Genomic DNA, 21293 nt, shown 5'->3' with positions numbered 1-21293 from the left:
ATTGCATTTGTTGTAGTTGTGTGAGTAGAGCCGGTTTTGATATGGACTAGTTGCTTTGTGTTACTTGACCATATCAAATACAACCTCTTGTATACAACTTATTCTCGGATAAGTTGCGTACTTGTCACTAATATTCATTATATAAACCCTCTTATTGTGGTTGTCATCAATTACCAAAATGGGGGAGATTGTAAGGGTACATTGCCCCTATGTGTGGTTTTGGTAATTAATGACAACCCCTATGGACTAATGTTTTCATTGAGTTTATATGAAGGAATATTCCATAGGTACTACTTGCTCTCCATGTGTTGGATTCAAGTATGGATGCCATGAAGATAAAGATATACCTTGTGTATTGGCATCAAGATCATCGGTATGAAGATATATATGTGATATGATCAAGAAGAAGAAATGAAGATGGAGTTCTTATGTGGAACTCAATATTAGCCATGCTCTATCTTAAGTGAGTATGAGAAGATACAAGGTTGAATTGGGCAAGTTCAAGATGAGCATCTTGAGTGGATCACATGCTTGAAGCTTGACGTCCATTTGGTGATAATGGACATGTGAAGATGTGCATCAATAGAGCTTTCCCATCATGGTGTATGGGGGAGCATTTGTGAGTCTTCACGAAGCGACGATGATCAAGTAAGGCATTCCGGCTTAAGTGGAGCTTGAAGAGCTATCATCAAGATCAAGCGGGATGCGCAAGGCAAAGGTATGGCCTTGCTAGGTTTTCCTTTTACCGGTCTCAAGGTGGTTGTTGGGAGACCGGATTATAGGATAGTTAGCCGCACTATCAAGAGGGGCTTTCGGTTGGGTAACTTGATCACATCGTCTTAGGGAGCTCAATCCTTGCATGCGTTGCATATTCTTATTGCTTCTTGGTATTTCTCGGTGTGAGGTTCTTGAGCTTGTTGCTAGCTTTACAACAAGCCCAAGTTCATCGAAAACGGAGTTCACATGCATCTTCTATTGCGTTTTCGAGGTTGGGTGATTTTACCGGTTATTCATGATATAAGGTTCTACCTTTTATATTCATGATAAAATCCCCTCCTACAGATTCTTGGTTTTTCACTTTCTATTAGATAGCATTTTTTGTTATCTTCCAAGCAAAATTGGTTTCATGCGATTCGGAGTTCGGGAGCAATTGTTATTAAAGAAAAAGGAAAAAGAGAAAAGAAGTAAAAAGAAAAGAAAAAAGAGGAGGAGCAGCCGGTCGCTCGGCCGGCCTGCCGGGCCCCGCGCCGGCCCACCCGGCCGAATCCGGATCGGGAGCTGATGCCATCCGGGGCCGCTTCCAGTGGGCCACCCGGTCCGGTCCGGCCACGGGCCCGGTAGCCACCGGCCCACCCGGAGCTTCCCCCGGCCCGACCGGCCCCGAGCGCCGATCCCTTACGCGCCGCCCACACGTGGTGGGCGCGGCAGGCTCGCCCCGCCTGGGCCCTTCGCCTCTGCGCGGCCCGTATGCCTCGTCCGGCTGGCAGGCCGGTCCGACCGGACTGGCCTCCGGCCTCCTCAGCGCCTGGGCCGGTCGGCCGGCTGGGCCGCCGGCTGGGCACTGTTTTCAGCCCGTTTTTCTTCCTCTTTCCTTGTCTTTTTCCCCCAACAGCTATTTTTCCCCTTTAGATATAAATAGGCTTCTTCCACCTTGAGCCAAATTAGTTCTTCCCATCCTCTCTCCTCCATTGCTACTATTTGAAGAACTTGCTCTTCCCCTTGAATCCCCCAACCATTCTTGCTCATATTTGAGGATTTGAGAGAGGGGATCTAGATCTACACTTCCACCAAACCGTTTCTTCTCTAAGTGAGGGAATCTCTTGGGATCTAGATCTTGGAGTCTTTGGTTGACTTTCCCCCTTGTTCTTCCTCTCCAATCTCATCCTAGCATTCGTTGCTTTGGTGGGATTTGAGTGTGAAGGACTTGAACACCTCCGGTGTTCTTGCTTTGCATCATTGCATAGTGTTGAGCTCTCCACGACGATTTGTTCGAGTGAGAGACCGTGAGCTTGTTACTCTTGGAGGGTGACCTCCTAGTTGGCTTGGTGATTGGTGCTCCGGTGATCTCTTCAAGAAGATTGTGAAGAGGCCCGGGCTTCTCCTTTGTGGAGCTTGTGAAGTGGTTGTGGAGCTTGCCATCTCCGGAGCGGAGGAAAAGCTAACCATAAGGAAAGGGCCATTATCCTTCGTGGGTGTGGTTCGGAGAATAGGGTGAGCCTTCGTGGCGCGGGGAATCCTTCGTGGGACCTCCACTCCTCCAAACGTGACGTACCTTGTTGCAAAGCAAGGGAACACGGGAATACATCCTCGTCTCCGCGTGCCTCGGTTATTTCTATACCCGAGCTCTCTTTCCTTGTGATAGCCATCGTGCTTGAAGTACATATATCTTGCTATCACTTGTGCTACATATATCTTGTGCCTATCTTGCTTAGCTCTAGTTGCTATTGTTACACTTAGTTGAGCTTAGCATATTTAGGGTTTGTGCTTGTTAACTAAACGATAGTTTAATTCCGCATTCATACAAGACAAATCCGCAAGAGTTTGTAATTGCCTATTCACCCCCCCTCTAGGCGACATCTCGATCTTTCAACGTTGTGTGGTCATTGTACCACATGAGGACGCCAACAGGGTGGGACGGCGTCCGGCCACTTCCCTACCGGCTGATTGCTTAGCTTGCGCCAGGTGTCAGTGTTGCCGGTTCCACGAGATGGACGTGATCGACGAGAGGAGATACGAGGTTGTCGGGCGCTGCCGGCGGATCTGCTCACCGACCCCGCATACAACATCACCTCGTACGACCGATGTGAATGGGAGTCGTGACGCCGAGCGGCTTCCTGGGCGATGGAATCTTCTACTTCAACGTAGAGGTTCATGACCAATAGGAGGCCTTTGACAAGGACGAGCCGATCGTGGGCAATGACAACATCCCAGGCGAGGAGCCGAGGGACAACACCGTTGATTATGTCAGCCTCCTCGCGTGGGAGCGCGAGCAGCTAGCTTATGTAAAGGAGGAAGAACTCCCCCTCCATAGCTAGACTACGATGAGGCTGTCCGACTGGCCATCGCCTCCTCGGAGCTCGAGGACCTAGCCATCTGGTAGGGCCTCAATTGTGCAGTTGCAGGCGCTCGCGGTAGGGCACCCTTCCATGCCGCCGAGGACTACACTATCCCCTCCAGCGTAGCCATGGAACAAGTGGCGCGCACCAACGCCAGCCCATCCGGCGTGGCCCACGCCTGCACGGCCCTTCCAGGTTCCAGCGACTACAGCCTCAGCTTCGACACCGATGGTCACGTGGCCTTATCCATGGCTAGTGCCGGAGTTGGTCGACCTCACCAGCGGTAACAAGGACTAGGTGGCGCGCCCGCGAAAACCTAGAAATGTGTCTTGCCACTGAATTTGCTCCCTGACCTAAACAGATAAAGGGGAACACATACGCATTTCTATGCATGGGTCAACCGAAACGAACTAAAATGGATGTGTCCGTGTCCCTTAGAGATCCTATTAACGAACTAACCACAGCATACACATCCTCCACACTGTTAGAAAAAGCTAACTACGTTCGGTCCCACTTAAAATAGACATACTCGTTCGTTGCCGGTTACACTTGAATACTTGATGCAAGTGACCCATTAAACAAGTCACGAGTAGCACTGCTGAATGGAATAAGTCACCCTGACTCAGTGTCTATTTTTCTTGGTAGGAAACACGAATCTGCAAAGAAATTTACCAGGACGAACCAGTCCAAACTCTGACCTTACCGTATTGATTGATGGGAAGCCTCTTTCTGAAACGAATATGTGCATGTATCTGCATATATATAATCATGACAATACATTATTTAGAGTCTGAAATTTCAGATTATTAACAAGCTATGCAGCTAGCTCGAAATCACTGAATAGGAAGAGTTGCAAATCGCAGCTCATCATGGCTTTCAATACCTTAGCAGCAGCTGCTGCAGTCGTGTTCGTCATAGCGCTCCAGCCGGCGTTCGACCTCGCCGGCAACGTTGGAGCGTTGGTGCCGCCGGGCAACTGCACTCGGGAATGCGGGGGAGTGGCGATCCCTTACCCGTTTGGCATCGACATCGAGGATGGGTGCCAAATCGCCGAGAACCAGACCCGTCAAGGGTTCAAGCTTGCCTGCCGAGACAAGGGGATCCGTGGCAAGAGGCTATACTACATCAACCAGGAGGTGCTGGACATCTCGCTGCAGCATGGCCAGGTCCGGTGGCTGAATAACATCTCCTCTTACTGCTACAACGCCACCACCGGGCTTATGGAGACCAAGAGCCCACCGTCGAACATGGACCTGCAAGGCGCCATCTTCAGGCTCTCCGACACCGCCAACAAGTTCACCGTGATCGGGTGCAAGACGCTGGCGTACATCGGCGACACCGACGACGTTAGCTCCTACACGGCCGTGTGCGGTGCCACGTGCAAGGGCGGCAACCTTTCTTTGGTGACGGACGGCGCCTGCGAGGGGATAGGTTGCTGCCGGACGGCGATCCCCAGGGGGCTGGAGAACTACCGGGTGTGGTTTGACCAGAACTTCAGCACCAAGGGGATGGGCGGCAGCTGTAGCTACGCGGCCCTGGTTGAGGCGTCCAACTTCACCTTCTCGGCGAGCTACCTTACTTCATCAGCGTTCATGGACGCCTACGGTGGGCAGGCGCCGGTGGTGGTGGATTGGGCTATTGGTACCCTGGCTGGGGAGACGTGCGAGTCAGCCCGCACCAAGCAGAGCTCGTACGCTTGCGTTAGCGACAACAGCGTGTGCGTTGACTCGCCCATTGGACAAGGCTACATCTGCAACTGCTCGAAAGGATACCAAGGAAATCCATACCTTCAATACGGATGCAAAGGTAACATAAGTCATTCCTACTATACATCCAAGGTTCCAATATTAATGCACCTCTTGGTCCACCCAACAAGTACCAGCTAACTAATGCTACCAAGTTTTGCAGGACAGATTCTAAAAACGAGTTAAGCAAGCGCAACTTGAATCTCAGATAGGTATATTTAAAAAGTGGTTGTAAAATTCTGTCAGAAAATGTAACATAACTTTTAACTTTTGAGCAAATGGCAACATCATTAAAATTATACAACTAGCATTCCACTAAGAAAATTTTGTACTCCGGTGTGAACTATTAAATGTACATCACCCAGTTAGTCTTTACAAGTAAAAAATTCCACTAAAACAACTTTTCCCTCAACTCTAGTTTGTAGAGAGAACTATTAAACTGATGTACCCAAGCAAAAATTTCTAGTTACACTAGTAAAACTGGACTTGAAGGCATCCATACTCTCACCCAATCTGACAAATGATATTTCTCATCTTCTCATTTCTTTACTCTTATAGTCTTATTAAGATCTGAGTTTGGGGCGGTCCTTTTACCCTTCTGAGAATACCTCTTAAGTTGCCAGGAAATCAGTTCCCGCAATTATTATATATTTTATGTAGTAGACCTCATATGGATCCTTAACTTTTGGTTAATTGTTTAGATTAATGTATATTTTCAGATAATCTTTTATTTTGCATAAACTTAAGAGCTATTTGGACACGAGGCTTTAAAAAAGTCAAGCAATGCAGAAAACATAGTACCGACCGCACGTGCATCAGTCAAGTCTTTACTAACCTTGTCAAAAAGCATACATATTATCTTAGGGAAATAATGTTCGTTGTTTAAACTTTGAACATTTTTGTTGTCGCGCCTTACCAAGTTGTGCTTCACATCCAGATGTTGACGAGTGTCTTGATAAAAGAAATTGTGATGGGACATGCCACAATACCATCGGAGACTTCATTTGTTGTCCTCAGAGAACAAAATATGATCCAAGCAGAATGCAGTGCATCTCAACCAAACATCAAAATATTATCATAGGTACTACCTTACACTTACTCTATGGTTTATAAAAACAACAAAACCTTTGTGTCAAAAAAAAAAAAACCTTATGTGGCATATGTTTGTACATAGGTGTTACGATTGGACTGGGTGTTGGCTTGGGAATGCTGCTTGTTGGTTTGTGTGGGATATTCCTCTTCTATAAATGGAAAAGACGTATCAAAAAACAACAAGGAAAGATGTATTTCCGGAAAAACCATGGCCTTCTACTGGAACAACTCATATTATCGGATGAAAATGCAAGTGACAAGACAATGATTTTCTCCTTAGAAGAGTTGGAGAAGGCAACAAACAACTTTGATGAAACTCGTATTGTAGGACGTGGAGGACACGGAATGGTATACAAAGGCATCTTATCTGACCAACGCGTGGTGGCTATAAAAAAATCGAAACTTGTTGAGGAAGCTGAGATCAATCAGTTTATTAATGAGGTTGTCATTCTGTCCCAAATAAATCATCGAAATATAGTGAAGCTCTTTGGATGCTGTCTTGAAACAGAGGTGCCCCTCTTAGTGTCTGATTTTATCCCTAATGGCTCTTTATTTGACGTTCTGCATGGTGAGTCGGTTACTAGGCTGTCTTTATCTTGGGACGATTGTTTGAGGATCGCCCTAGAAGCTGCTGGAGCACTATGTTATCTACATACATCTGCTTCGATATCAGTTTTTCATCGCGATGTGAAGTCATCTAATATATTGTTAGATGGGAATTACACTGCTAAAGTTTCAGATTTTGGCGCTTCAAGAACAGTTCCTATTCACCAAACCCATGTGACAACAAATATACAAGGAACATTTGGATACTTGGATCCAGAATATTATCATACTCGGCAATTAAATGAGAAAAGTGATGTGTATAGTTTTGGTGTGGTGCTCATAGAGTTGCTTACAAGAAAGGAGCCTGTTTTCTTAAGCAATGCAGGTGGAGAATACTATCAGAACTTGTCCATTTACTTCATTTCAGAGATCAAAGTGAGACCAGTAAGAGAGGTGGTGGCTACTCAAGTTCTTGAAGAAGCAAATGAGGATGAAATCAATACCATTGCCTCTCTTGCCGAGATGTGTCTGCGTCTCCAGGGAGAAGAAAGGCCTACTATGAAGCAAGTGGAGAGTACATTACAATACCTGCGAAAAAAAAGGTTGACCTCTTGTAAAATTATTGAAGAAAACGACGAAGAAACCCAACCATTTGTCAGTAGTTATCAACCTCTTGACATTCATATGGCCGACAAGGGTCATTCAGAGTCATCTAGTACTTTCTTCAGTGTGGAGTGACAGTTTGTGTCCTCTGCTACTCCAGTTCCCAAATATTTCTCGGTTCCTAGATATAACTTTGTAATTTTTCTTGTCGTAACTAAAGAGAGTTTTAACTTGCTTGTCAGTAGCGGACTTTCTGGTCAGTTCACTATGTTGAGACAGGAGTAGAAGAATTGCTCCGTGTACTCCATTGAAGAGTTTATGATTGTTTCCCTGGTTTTTCTATCATGGTATATATTTTTCTCCACACCACTTTAACGCTCTCACACCGTATCCTAAAAGTGATTTCACATATGAACAAGTTTGCAACCTTATTTCTCATCCAAACATCTTAGTGGAAAGCAATAGATACACATTGAGTATATGCACAAATATGACAACTTGGATGGCATGAAAGTCAAACAGCTGATGTTCTACCAAAATTTGTAGTGCATCTCTGGATTAAGGGAGCAGGTATGAATTCTCCACACCGCAAGGACACCACACCAAACCTAACGGTAGTAATGAGAAATAGCAGCAACATGCTTGAATTGCCAGTTCAATGACTCTAAAATTCGAAACTGCTAGCAGTCTGCGACCTTAGTGCAAGTTGACATCATCCATCCTTTAATCAAACAAAAGGATTCCGCAAAAAACATCCCAACACTGAAGGAATTTGCAACACCGAAGTAACTCAAGACAAGATAGAGTGGATAGGCATAACTAACAGAAGCAACAAACACCGATGATCACACATCATTCATAAGATACTTGCAGGCACATATCCACTACATTAACAGATAACTAGACTCAATAAAGACCTACAGTGACTCTGTTGACAGAAGTACTCAGCCCAAGTCTGCTGACTGTACATGCTTTGCCTGCAAAGCTTTTGCATGTTACCTAAGGGGAACTTCTGCGGGAGCGACGACTCTTCTCCCACACATCTGCTAATGGAGAAGGAGAAAACAACTTCATAGTCTCATAGTCATGGGTTTTCATCACATCATCGATTCTCTCCGAAGGAACCAAAAAATCGACGCAAGCTTCTTTGAGTTTCCAGCAGTTATGTCGATCAGCTAGACGCAGTATAACAGCCACATTCTTGACATCAAGGCTCATACACAAGATGCGTTCACACATGAGCTTCAGCCTCTCTAGACCATACTGAACCGCTGCTACAAGTAGATGCTGGACCACTGCATCTTTTTCATCTCTGTCAAGATCATCCATTGTAGGCAAGGAATCAGTGTAAACAAAATGGAGCAGAGCCTCGAAAACCGCCGGTTCCATGCGATCGATAGTTACATGCTGCATCTTGTTCTCCTTCATGGGTTCACTGAGCTGCTCTTTGAAAACCGGCGACCGGGCAGAAAGCACTGCCCTGTGGGCAGGAAACGTTTCTCCTCGAACCTTGAAGGTCACATCTGCCCTGGACGCATCCTTGAGCATCTTGCCAAAATGCTCTAGTGCATTTGGGGGAGGGACTTCAATTTCATAGAATGCTTTGTTTCCAGACACCCTAAGTTCATTCACCACGGTAACGACACATTCAATAACAAGGCAGTTATCTTTAAGATACACCGAATCTTTCAAAGCACGCTTGCTGATAAATTTTTCCCTCCCCCAGGTAGCCTCTTCAAAGCTGCTAGACCTGAACTGGTTTGGCACCTCATTCTCCGCGCATATCGTGCACGCCTCTCCAGTGACCTGGTTGATCAGTCTCAGGTCCACGAGCGCCGAAGCCTCCGCATACTTGCTCATCAACTCCAGGTAAACCGATATGTATTCCTCACCATCGACGCCATCGCCGTCTGGGCAGTACACGATAACCCAGTCGAATCCCCCCACACTGAAGGTTCCAGAGCGGATGTAGTCATTGTCACCAACATTCCCGTAGCTGAACTGGCAGATCTGGAACCGGTGTGTGCCTTGCACCGTCTGGGTTGTGCATGAAGATTCTGTGGTTGATGTCATTGCTCTTTGCTTGGGGTGCGCTGTGGTGACCGTCCCTGCAACATTTGCACAGGTACTATCTGAGTTAGTACATGTATATACAAGAAAACAAGTCACGCATTTATCTCTTGGATGGAATTGATCCATACAAACAAGAAAATACAGATCCCATTAATCATGAAAGGACCAAAAGGACCCAAATCTGGCCGAGTCACCGAACAAACCCCAAATTCATATTCTAACTGGAATCAATAAAGGACATGCATTTGACCCAATCGTTCACGATTCTGCAAGATAAGTCGGTGGACTTCTGATTGAAGCAATATAGGCACATCACAATACACCAGTCTACCTTCTTCTTTCATTCCAGCAAATGCTACCAGGGCGAGGGTCAGACAGCAGCGATAAACGACGAATGTACTAGGTGGCGAGAACAGACATACCTCTGGGGGCGCCCTCGTTCCGTCCGTCTCTCCCGGAGCGTCAGGTTTCGCCGGCGGATTAGGCGAAGCGAGAGTGCGTTCTTCGGCTGAATCTCTGGGGGTTAGGGTTTTGGAGAAGTGAAGAAGAGGCGGCCGGTGTGGGGACTGGGGAGAATGGTTGGGTGCTTCCCCCGCCCTAGTTCTTTTTTGGGCTGTTTACATATTAGTACCTACTTTTTAGTCAGGGTTGTAAATGGATAGTATAATTTCGCGCTGAAATCGGTCCCGAAACCGTTTTAAGGTATCTATATCTGATTTTAAAGAATCTGATATATAAGGTATCCGATTTCGAAGTAGTGCTCCGAATACGGCATATGATGTGGTATAGCAAATAGCATATGGATATGGATTATCCAAAATTTAATTAGGATAATTTAAAGGTTTAAAATCGAATAATTTGATATTTTTAGTCCAATGCCAAGGCCAAGTCAATCTCACAAGGTTAGTAGCTATTGAGTTGTCAAATTCATTTGGTAAGGATGTTTAGCTCTAAATTTCCACCAATGCTTGAGTTTTAGCATATTGCATCTTTTTTTCTTCTTAACTACGCAAAATTGAAAGTTAAAATCCCTCTCAAGATTCGCAAGGACTATAACTATCTTTTTTTTATGATCCGAGTCCGTCCCATTTTCGATTCGAATCCGATGTCTCGTATATTCACATTTAAATCCAAAATCGGTTAAAATCTGCTCTGATCCGAATCCGAGAAAAATATATGGTAAATATTATGGTATAAACAAAATCCGATTCGATTCGACCTGTTTACACTCCTAGTTCTTTCGATGTTTTTTTAACAAGGTAAGGCGCTGGAGGAGCCAAATTTGTATTAGCTAAATACTCATCTAAAATGAGCGACTCAATACAGTGAAACACTTATAAAATAAATACATGTACTTTTAGATAAATATTTTAGACCGGAGAGTAGTTTATTTATTTTATCAAATTAAATAGGAATATAGGATAGTGGGTAATCTATTGTTGACCCACAGTATCTGATTGGGTTATTTATATTTTTATCCGGGACGGGAATGCCATTTTACCATTCTCGATCAATACTCAATAGCGAAGAACAGAAGGAACAAGAACAGCCGCCACACCTCTCCCCTTTCACCCTCGTCCGCTCCACATCTCTCAAAACCCTAATCCCTCCTACGAAACACTCTGTAGCTTCGCCTCTCCGCCGCCGGCAACACTGAAGGTAAGGAGGCTATGGGCAGCTCGACGGCGCCTCCGCGCCCACCCCCCTAGTTAATTTCCCCTGCTGCCAGCCTAATCCAGGCAGCATTGCTTGAAATAACAAGAAGAAAGAACAACATAGTCAGGCCACGAGTTGTTCGTCTTGGTTGTTTCAATCCGAAATCCACCATCTTGTGTTTGATCTATTGGGGATTATTGGATCAGATGCGTACCCTTTCTAGGTTCCACTTAGAACATGAATTGGGGTTTGTTGGGTGATTGGATGAAATGCGAGTTCTTTCTTGATTCCATCTAGAGCTCTGAATCGGGCATTGCATTTTTTTTTGTATGGAACCTTTTGAGTTCGGTTGAAATAGTCGAATGTGCAATTGACTCTTGTAGATAGATATATTGACATACATGCATGTGCAAATGTTGCAGAGAGTGATGGCGGCGACCACCATATCGTCCTGCACAACGCAGATGCTGCGAGGCGCGCACCGATTCAAGATCCGCCAGTACAGCTACGGGAATGTTGGTACGGACGTTAACGCCGATGGTTTCATCCGTTCCAGCACCTTCAGGGTTGGGGGATTCGACTGGGCTATCTTGTACTACCCGCATGGTTACGGGGATGACAGCGAGGGATTCATATCGGTTTTCGTTGAGTTTATGAGCAAGTATGATGGGGCGACGGCGCTCGTTGACCTGAGGCTGATCAATCAAGTCACCGGAGAGCCCAAGTCGTGGTGTTCATTCTTCAGAGAGGATGAGGATCCGATTCGGTTCAAGTCTGACAGTTTTGAAGAGGCTACATGGGGAAAAGAGAGGTTTATAAGAAGGGAGGCATTGGAGGATTCAGTGTATGTCCGAGATAACTGCCTTGTGATTGAATGTGTCATCACTGTTTTAGGCGAATTAAGGGTGTCTGAAACCAAAGCCTTATGTGAAGTTCATGTGCCTCCGCCTAACGCGCTACAGCATTTTGGGAAGATGTTGGAGGACACGTCTACAACAGATGTGACCTTCAAAGTTGAACAAGAAACATTTGCTGCACACAGGGCAGTGCTTGCTGCAAGGTCATCGGTCTTCCAGAAGCAGCTCAGTGAACCCATGAAGAAGAAGAGCCACATAACCATCAATCGCATGGAACCGACAGTTTTCAAGGCTCTGCTCCATTTCATTTACACTGATTCCTTGCCTAAGATGGATGATCTCGATAGAGATGAAAATAATGCTGTGCTCCAGAGTCTACTTGCAGCTGCGGATCAGTATGATTTAGAGAGGTTGAAGCTTATGTGTGCACGCATTTTGTGCACGGACCTTGATGTGGAGAATGTGGCTGGTGTGCTGTGGCTGGCTGATAAGTACAACTGCCAGAAGCTTAAGGAAGCTTGCGTCGATTTTATGGATTCTTCCAACAGAATCGATGCTGTGGTGGCAAGCCAAGGGTACCAGCTTTTGAAAAGAAGTTCTCCCTGTCCATTAACAGATGCTTGGGAGAAGAGGAGCCGTGCTCGCATAAGCTTTCGTTAGAGGACAAGTAAAAGCTACAATGCTACGTGCTGAATTCTTTTGCCAACGAAAGGACCAGTTCCACCCAAAAAATGTAATGTGCTTATCTAGATCCCTATGCTCCGAGAAATCATCTAAGAAATCTGCACTGGTAACTCTTTATGTTATTGCTAGAAACTGTTAATGCCATGTTGGCCATGCATTTGTAGCTGTGAATGTTGGTCTTAGATGCATTCCTGGGTCAAGTTATCTGTCGATTTAGCGAATATGCTCTAGCAAGTATGTTCTGAATGATGTGCAATCATTTATGTTAATTCACTACCTGTTTTGGTTTGGTCCATCTACTTGCACTTTGTCAACTGCTTTGGTCCTTCGCTCCGATTTGCAACAAGCGAATTAGTTTACCACGGTTGATCTCTCCATGTAGAGAAGTATGATTATGCTTGTCGTTCAGTACATCTGCTGCTATAGCACTGCTGACAGTTCAATGCCTATTGCCATCTTTACATGTATATATCCTTCGGTGTTGTGCTGTTTTTAGTGGCAATCTGTTGTATGATAAAAAGGATAAATACTTTCTGAGCTGATTATTTGAAGGGTCAGATGGATGAAATACTGTACCATTATTTAACTCACAGGTGCCAGCAGTTTGGAAGTCATCTAACTATGAAGTGGAGCACGTTGCTTCTACTGTTGGCTAAGTTGTCTGTTGCCACTTTGCTCATTGACAGATCCATTAATTTGAACAATATGTCATCTTTATGTCTAAGCTGTCATTAACTTGATTGACCATCACTGCCTAATATGACCTGAATGAGCATTTTGAGGCGATAATTGTTTTCCCGTTTCCTTATCCTCCTTGCATTTTCTGGCAGAATCTTTATTATTTAATTTTCATTATTTCTGTAAAGTTATGCAAACATTCTGGTTAGTACATATAAAAGTAATGAGACATTTTAAAAGAATCATTTCCATCATCAACCATTTGGACCTATTTTATTTGGGCTTTCTCTGTTGACCTTTTCATTTATTTCTTCCCTTCCTTTGACCTGTTTATCCTGGCCAGTTGCTTGGATTTTTGTTGACTCTGACAATTCACCATTTGGACGCCTCCTAGGATTTGGTGGGACTTGTATTGTTTTCAGCTTGGTACAACATGAGCTCCGATTTCTGCAGCTGCGTCCCAGTAAGAGCTGGGCTTAAGTTTCTGATGCATCAGCATTAGTGTCTGTAGTTGATTGACCAATCCTTTATCTCCATTGAGTATTTTCAAGCAATAATTGTTTCCCTGTATCCTTATCGTCCTTGCCTTCTCTGTTCTTGACCGTTCATGTCTGAAACTTAGAATCACTACTGTGCAATTTTCATTCTTTCCAGAAGTTTTGCAAAAGATCCGGTGGACACGTGTCAGAAATAATGGGACATAAAGGATATTTGTTTCATCATCTACCATTTGAACATATTTCCTTTGGGCTTTCTCTGTTGACTTTTTTTTAAAAAATTCTTCTCTTGCTCTGACTTGTTGATCATGGCCAGTGCGCTTGACTCTGACAACTCGCCATATGGATTTCTAGTAGGATTAGGTGGGACTTATATGTTTCAGATTGGTATAACAGGAGCTGACATTTCTATGGTTGCATCCCAGAAAGGGTTCTGTAGCTGTTGACTGAAATGCTGAAATGTTGAAACGGTCAAAGGGTTCCCATACGCATATGACGATGCAGCTGATGAAACTAACTGACTTGCTCTAAGCAAAAAAAAAAAAAAAAAAAAAAAAAGAGAAAAACAAGGAAATATTTACCAAAACAAAACAAGACCCATTCCTGGAGTGAGCTGAGTATTTCAAAGACTTTATTTTTGTTGGTTGAGATTTGAGAGTCATAATGGCACAGTTAGCCACCTACCACCTACTACTTAGTAATGGGTCAGAGTCATTGATAGATTGCTTAGTCATCATCATGAAAAGAAAATGAATTTCTTGCTGGCTGCCTCTGTCCTCTCCGGTTCAGCTCAGCTCTCAGCTCAGCCCAGCTGCCTGCCTACGACTCCCTCTCCCTTCCCTCCTAACAAATTATACAAGTCGTCGTCGTCGTCGCCGTCGCCGTCCAATTCCTTCTGCCCGTGCCGTGGCTCCTCCCCTCCCTCCGCCCTCTCATTCATCAATAACTCCTCCCGCGCCGCCTTGCCTCCGTGCTGCACGCTGCCGGCGCCGCCGCGCAGATCCAGCTCCGGTTTCCTCTCCTCCCTGCAGGTTTGTTCTTTTATTCGATTCGATCCCCTCCGCTACCTCTAATCATGTCTGTTAATTCCGCCGGAGATCAATTGCTTTGTTTGCTTGCCCCCATTGAATAAGCTACGGGTTTTAGGCTTGATTAGCTTCCTTGAGGTACCCACGCCCAATTCTTGCTTGTCCCCATTGAATTTGAAGCTAGGTTCTACACACTACGAGTTTTCGGACCTTCTTTGACTACCAACTCTAATGCTTCAGTCCTTGCGTTGCTTTGTCTACGAAACTTGCTCCATGATTGCATTTTAAGCTAACCATGCCATGCTGCATAGCGCTTAATTTTTCTGTGCGTAGACTCTATGCTACATCATCATTTCATTTCATTTCATCCCTAGATCGATGACTGGCTGCTATGGACAGTACCTAAATTCAGATAAAGAAGTGAACACCTATCCACAACTTTGCTAAAAAGCAGCTATGCTTAGCTCATTGGTGCCAGCCAACTACCTCTGTGATTTTTAATCCTGTTAATTTGTGTTTCACAATCCCCATCTTTTTTTTTTCAACTTATATACTATCTGTGCTCATTATTATCAGATTAAATGCTAGTACTGCTGCTGCTGTATCCATGCCATTGCCGATGATAGGTCTCTGCAACCATATATAGTTATACCGGAAGCGGTCATGTAATTTACATATGCCTGGGATGCCCAGATTCTGAATTTCTGTGGTATTTGCACAACCAGAAGATGGCCCATAATTCTGATGGCGACCTGGAGGAGCACTCGACCGAGCTCTACCAGGAGGCCGCGTTCGAGGCCTTCATGTGCCCTCTCACCAAGCAGGTCATGCAGGACCCCGTGACCATCGAGACGGGTCAGACCTTCGAGCGTGAGGCCATCCTCAAGTGGTTCAGGGAGTGCAGGGACAACGGGAGGAAGCCCACCTGCCCTCTCACGCAGAGGGAGCTCCGCAGCACCGACATCACCCCCAGCATCGCCTTGCGCAATGTCATCGATGAGTGGAGGTCCCGGAACGATGAGAAGGAGCTCGAGAAGGCGTGTACCGCCCTCTGCGTGCACCCCGAGTCCGGGGAGGAAGACACACTCCACGCCCTGGCGTACATCTCGCAGATATGCCAGAGGAGCAGCGCCAAGAAGAACCTAGTGCGCAACCAGGGTATCATACCGGCACTCGCCAACATGCTGAAGAGCAGCAGCAGGAGGGTTCGGCTCAAGTCCCTGCAGGTCCTTCGCGCCGTTGTCGAGGACAATGATCAAAACAAGGTTTTTCTGCCCCCCTCCGGATGGATGGATGGTTCGATAGAGTTTCCACATTGATCCAGTCTATATATGCTGTTTAAGTAACTATATATTTTGGTTTTTGCAGGAAGAGCTGGGGAAAGGTGACACCGTGCGCACCATCATAAAGTTCTTGTCGAATGAGCATATCCAGGAGAGGGAACTAGCAGTTTCCCTATTGTATGAGCTCTCAGAGTATGAGCCCGTGTGCGAAAGGATTGGTGCCGTCTATGGGGCTATACTCCTGCTGGTTGGTATGGGGAGTAGCAAGTCAGAGAATATGATGGCAGTGGACAAATCAGAGAAGACACTTAAGAATTTGGAGAAGTATGACACTAACATCAAGCAAATGGCTGAAAATGGCAGGCTGCAACCTCTCCTAACCAAGCTGCTTGAAGGTAAAATTTTGCCAGCCTGCATTATCTTTATTTTGCTTCATCTCTGCTATAGTTCTGCTATTTCTCAAACTTTCTGATACTATGCTCCTTTGTTTTAAACTAGAGGTTTTGTATTTTTCCAGAAGGAAATTTTGAAATAACATGGTCCATTTCTGATACTATACAATTTTTTAAATGTAGGCGGGCCTGAGGTGCAGGTTACCATGGCTGAGTACCTTGGGGAGCTTGCATTGGCTAATGACGTGAAGGTGGTGGTGGCAGAGCAGGTTGGGGCGTTGCTGGTGAGCATCATCAAGACAGGTGGCCTGCCGGCAAGGGAGGCGACTTTGAAAGCACTAAGGGAGATGTCATCCAATGAGTCAAGCGCCAAGATACTGTTGCAGGCCGGCATCCTTCCTCCCCTTGTCAAGGACCTCTTCTCCGTTGGTGCCAGCAGCCATTTTCCGATGAGACTCAAGGAGGTCTCCGCCACCATCCTCGCCAACCTCGTCGCCTCTGGCGCTAGCTTCCGCTCCATCCCCCTTGACGATGCCGGCAGACAGACACTCCTGTCCGAGGACGTGGTGCACAGTCTGCTTCATCTCATCAGCAACACTGGCCCCGCCGTGGAGTGCAAGCTTCTCAACGTCCTCGTCGGCCTCACCAGCTCCCCGGACACAACCCCCGATGTCGTCTCAGCGATCAAGAGCTCCGGCGCGACCATCAGCCTGATCCAGTTCTTGGAGGCCGCACATAAGGAGATCCGCGTGGAGTCCCTCAAGCTCCTGCGCAACGTGTCGCCGTACATGGGCGCCGAGCTCGCAGACGCCCTCGGCGGCCACCTGAGCAGCTTGCTCCGGGTGATCTCCGAGGGTGGAGGCAGCGGCGTGACGGAGGAGCAAGCGGCCGCAGTGGGCCTGCTGGGCGACCTTCCGGAGAGAGACTCGAAACTGACGCGGCAGCTGTCTGAGCTGGGAGCGTTTGGGATGCTAAGCTCGAAGCTGGCGGAGCTTCGGCGGGGCGCCATCCGTGGGAACCGGTACACGACGCCGCTAACGGATGGCATGGTGAAGGTAATGTACAGGCTGACGTGCGCGCTGCAGGAGGCACCGGAGTACGTGGAGTTTGCCAGGGAGGCTGCGCTGGCGCCACTCTTTGTGGAGCTTCTGCAGGTGAACGGGCAGGACACGGTGCAGCTCTACTCGGCGATGGCACTGGAGAAGCTGTCCCTCGAGACAAGGAACCTCACGACCATCCCAGAGCCACCGCCGCCGGCAGCTTCTGGCTTCTTGTCGTGCGCATGTTTGTTCGGGGGGACATCGTCAACAGCGGCGGCAGCTGCAGCTCGACAGGCTGGGGTTTGCCGAGTGCACGGCGGATTCTGCTCACTCCGGGAGAGCTTCTGCCTGGCGGAGGGCGGGGCTGGAGGGAAGGCGGTGGAGCGGCTGGTGGCGTGCCTTGATCACCTGAACCCAGAGGTGGTGGAGGCTGCGCTGGCGGCGCTGTCGACGCTGGTGGGAGACGGGGTGGACGCAGCGGAGGGGGTGGTGGTGCTCGGGGAGGCAGAGGGGCTGCGGCCGGTGGTGGATATCCTGGTGGAGAACCGGACGGAAGCGCTGCGGCGGCGGGCGGTGTGGGTGGTGGAGCGAATCCTGCGGGTGGAGGACATTGCGAAGGAGGTGGCGGTAGACCAGACGGTGGCATCGGCGCTGGTGGAGGCGTACCGCAACGGCGACCCCCGCACCCGGCACACCGCCGAGCGCGCACTCCGTCACCTTGACAGGATTCCCAACTTCTCCAGCGCATTCCACGCTCAAGCAAGACGTCCTTGAAAAATGAAAATCCGTCACCTCCACTCGACTTCTTGTTGTCATTCTTTTCTGTTCAAAAGGGGACGTTGCGTGTGTAGTGATGTATATTCAGTTTCATTTTGTTGGTTTATTCACTAGTAGTTTGATTTTATGTATGTAATTGATCTAAAATTTTAGCATGATTTTGTGTATGCAATTGGTTAGAGGGCTTGCAATCAGTTGTCACATTATGGAAAAGATGAGCTCAACATCGAAAACAGCATCTTCTTGTAACTGTGAAAGTTGCAGCAGCTTTGCTGAGATAACGAGTACTACTATATGTGAAGAAAAAGTCTATTTACCATAAAATGCTGACAGTTGCCCATGGTAAGAATACACTGGAATTCGACTACAAAACACCTATCCCGAGCACATGCACGGAGGGAAACGTAGTCAGCCAAGTGAAATCCAATCATCCATGGATGACCAGGCAAGTGAAATCCAATCATCCATGGATGACAGGCAGCGCCACCGCCAGCGCAGTCTCGCCATGGTGCTGTATTTTAACGCCCTTGGTGAAGCACTCCTTTCCGCGCACCGGTGAAGCGATCCCCTCCCACGCGCGTAAAACTGCCAAAACAGACGATGTAAATAAGTTTAGCGCGCGGTTGTTTGGCGTGGGAGAAGAAAGCTATGGCTAAGCTTTTGGCCGACAAGAACAAGCTGATGATGATGAATCTGACTATGATGGATACCATTACAAGAGAGTGGTGGGAGGGTGCTAGGAAGGCCATCTTGGAATGAAGGGGGAAGATTTAAGTGGATGTGGTGGTTAGCTTGGCGACGGTCTTGCTTGATCTCCCTTCTACGGCTTGGAGTGAAGCAAAAGGTCTCATCAGCCCCCTCGCAGATCTCCCTCCCCACCACCCAGTGGAGGAGGTGGGGGCGGAGGCCGGAGATCCCGTTCCCGCTCAAAATCTCCCGCCCGCAACGGTTCGCGCGACGCACGGGAATGTCTCAACGAGTACATAGTTGAATACATCGGCCCAAAGTGCTTTGGCAGGATGATCCGAGAGGAGCCAAAGCCAAAAGGCTTGAACCTCAAGCTACCCGGAAACCTGAAGCATTATGATGGCAGTGAAAGGCCCAATACCTGGATCGATGACTACTTCAACGCAGTCAGCTTTGCCGGAGGGATCCCCAATGTGTCCTGCCGCATGCTCCAGTTGTACCTTGTTGGTTTAGCCCGTACTTGGCTCAGCGACCTTGAGGAAAACTCCATCTTTTGCTGGTTTGACCTGAAGATCGCCTTCGAGAAACACTTCAGGGGCACCTACAAAAGACCCTCCACAGCCAGCGACCTATAGGCATGTATTCAGAAGAAGAACAAAACCTCCCGAGCCTTCCTCTCTCGGTGGTTAGCAACAAGAAACGAGTGCGAGAACGTGGATAACCGCATAACAATGCTAGCTTTCATAGGTGGCTTGCAAAGAGGGGGCTGCTTCGGCACAAGCTAACCTGCCTTGTCAATGAGAATAAACTAACGTTGGATGACATGATCAACATCGCCAACACTCACACCGCCGCTGATGACGACGCTGGTGAAGAACTCTCGGCCACAAGCATACCCCTGCATCAACAAAAGAAGAACCGTGATGGCAGCAGCAACAACAACAAGCGGATGAACCCCTCTGACGACCAAAAGAGCGGCGGATCCGACATGGTAGCCATGACATTCCAACGCGGAGGTTAAGGAGGCGGAAGAGACCGCGGCCGTGGTGGCGGAGCCGGCAGGGGGTAGCAGCGCGCTGACGAGTTCACAGTCGCAGGTTCCGCACTCCCCAAACCTACGAAGAATACAGAGACATGTCGTGCATGTCCCATATTGATCCGGCTACTGGCAAGTCCTCTCACACCAATCGCAACTGCAAGTGGGTCAACGATCTCAAGACCAATCCGGAAGCAGGATACAAGCGCGCTCGGAAGCACCTCCCACGCAACAAAGGAGGCGAAGGTAAGAACAAGGGGAAGGACGAGGACAGTTCCGAGGCGATGGAAGAGGGTGAAGCTTCGCCGGATCCCGAAGAGGGTTCCGCAGCTAACAAATCCAATCCCTTCGTCAAAAGAGTGCGGGTGCATACCACACCTTCCTCGGAACCCCGACGGTCCGGGCCAAAAAAATCAGCCCTCCGGATCTTGAACGCCACGCTTCCGGTCGTGCCACAATACGTCAAGTGGTCGGAAAACCCTTGCACCTTCGATAGGGCAGATCATCCGACTGACATCCCAAAAGAGTGCTATGCTTTGGTTGTGAGTCCCTGCATTGATGGGTATGACTTCTCCAAGTGCCTCATGGACGGCGGAGCCATCCTGAACATCATGTACCTGGAGACTCTGGAGAAGATGAACCTTACCAAGGAGCAGCTCAAGCACAGCACCACGGAGTTCCATGGTGTGGTTCCGGGTAAAAAGGCAAACTCTCTGGGAACCATCAAACTTCCCGTGGCCTTCGGCGATGTTAATTATTTCCGCGAAGATATGATCACGTTTGAGGTTGTGCCCTTCAAGAGCTCCTACCATGTCATTTTCGGCAGGCCCACCTACCACAAGTTTCACGCAAGGGCGTGTTACATCTACAATAAGCTCAATATTCCGAGTCCTAATGGCATGATCACCATATCCGGAGACTACAAGAAAGCTCGAGACTGCGAGGAGGGCGAAGCCGCCTTTGAAGAATCTGTACTGTCTAGAGAGGAGCTGCAAGGCTACAGGGCCGCGGTGGATCCGAATGAGATGCATACCACCAAGAAGGAGATCTCCGAACAGAAGACCTCGTTCAAGGCCGCGATAGACACCAAGAAGGTCGACCTCAAGGTAGGCGGCAGTTCCAAGCAAGTGTCTGTCGGAGCTGGTCTAGATTCCAAATAGGAAGACGCGCTCGTCGAGTTCCTGCGAGCTAACATGGATATCTTTGCATGGCAACCTTCTGACATGTCCGGAGTACCAAGGGAACTCGTCGAGCACTACCTCAACATAAATCCAGGTGCAAAACTGGTGAAGTAAGCTATGCGACGTTTTGGAGATAAGAAGCGCCGCACCATAGGGATGGAATTAGCAAAGTTACTAGAGGAAGGATTTGTAGTAGAAGTTATCCATACTGATTGGGTCAGAAACCCGTCCTTGTACCCAAAAAGAATTCTGAAATACTAAGAATGTGCATCGATTACTCCGGCTTGAATAAGCATTTTCCGAAGGATCCGTTCCCCTTGCCGCACATTGACCAAGTCATTGATTCGACGGCAGGGGCGGAACTTCTGTGTTTTCTTGACGC

At 47.5% G+C, this 21293-nt stretch overlaps 4 protein-coding genes across 6 annotated transcripts; 3 read left to right on the top strand and 1 right to left on the bottom strand.

Moving 5' to 3' along the window:
• Positions 1–3890: 3890 nt before the first annotated feature.
• LOC124690413 (wall-associated receptor kinase 5-like) lies at positions 3891–7382 on the top strand. The gene is made up of 3 exons (XM_047223805.1): positions 3891–4862; positions 5739–5882; positions 5976–7382. The coding sequence occupies exons 1-3, from the start codon at positions 3926–3928 to the stop codon at positions 7175–7177; spliced, it is 2283 nt and encodes a 760-aa protein (XP_047079761.1). The 5' UTR covers positions 3891–3925; the 3' UTR covers positions 7178–7382.
• Positions 6838–9130, bottom strand: LOC124690423 (BTB/POZ and MATH domain-containing protein 2-like). The gene is made up of 2 exons (XM_047223814.1): positions 8042–9130; positions 6838–7027 (listed from the first exon to the last, which is right to left on the bottom strand). The coding sequence occupies exon 1, from the start codon at positions 9113–9115 to the stop codon at positions 8042–8044; it is 1074 nt and encodes a 357-aa protein (XP_047079770.1). The 5' UTR covers positions 9116–9130; the 3' UTR covers positions 6838–7027.
• A 1531-nt stretch (positions 9131–10661) lies between these two features.
• On the top strand, positions 10662–12315 carry LOC124683178 (BTB/POZ and MATH domain-containing protein 1-like). Its single transcript, XM_047217743.1, has 2 exons — positions 10662–10774; positions 11194–12315. The coding sequence occupies exon 2, from the start codon at positions 11200–11202 to the stop codon at positions 12286–12288; it is 1089 nt and encodes a 362-aa protein (XP_047073699.1). The 5' UTR covers positions 10662–10774; positions 11194–11199; the 3' UTR covers positions 12289–12315.
• A 1961-nt stretch (positions 12316–14276) lies between these two features.
• Positions 14277–18157, top strand: LOC124690389 (U-box domain-containing protein 24-like). 3 transcript variants are annotated; one of them, XM_047223794.1, is made up of 4 exons: positions 14277–14518; positions 15244–15780; positions 15884–16193; positions 16374–18157. In XM_047223794.1, the coding sequence occupies exons 2-4, from the start codon at positions 15244–15246 to the stop codon at positions 18002–18004; spliced, it is 2478 nt and encodes an 825-aa protein (XP_047079750.1). In that variant the 5' UTR covers positions 14277–14518; the 3' UTR covers positions 18005–18157. The 3 variants fall into 3 exon arrangements, with proteins under 3 accessions (XP_047079750.1, XP_047079737.1, XP_047079744.1); XM_047223781.1 differs by having other exon boundaries at positions 15241–15780; XM_047223788.1 differs by having other exon boundaries at positions 15209–15780.
• Positions 18158–21293: the final 3136 nt, after the last annotated feature.

The sequence above is a fragment of the Lolium rigidum genome, chromosome 1 (genome assembly GCF_022539505.1).
Source record: "Lolium rigidum isolate FL_2022 chromosome 1, APGP_CSIRO_Lrig_0.1, whole genome shotgun sequence".
In the NCBI taxonomy this organism is placed as follows: domain Eukaryota; kingdom Viridiplantae; phylum Streptophyta; class Magnoliopsida; order Poales; family Poaceae; genus Lolium; species Lolium rigidum.
Note: the sequence above shows the minus strand (reverse complement) of the source record. Positions and strands in the feature narration are given on the sequence as shown.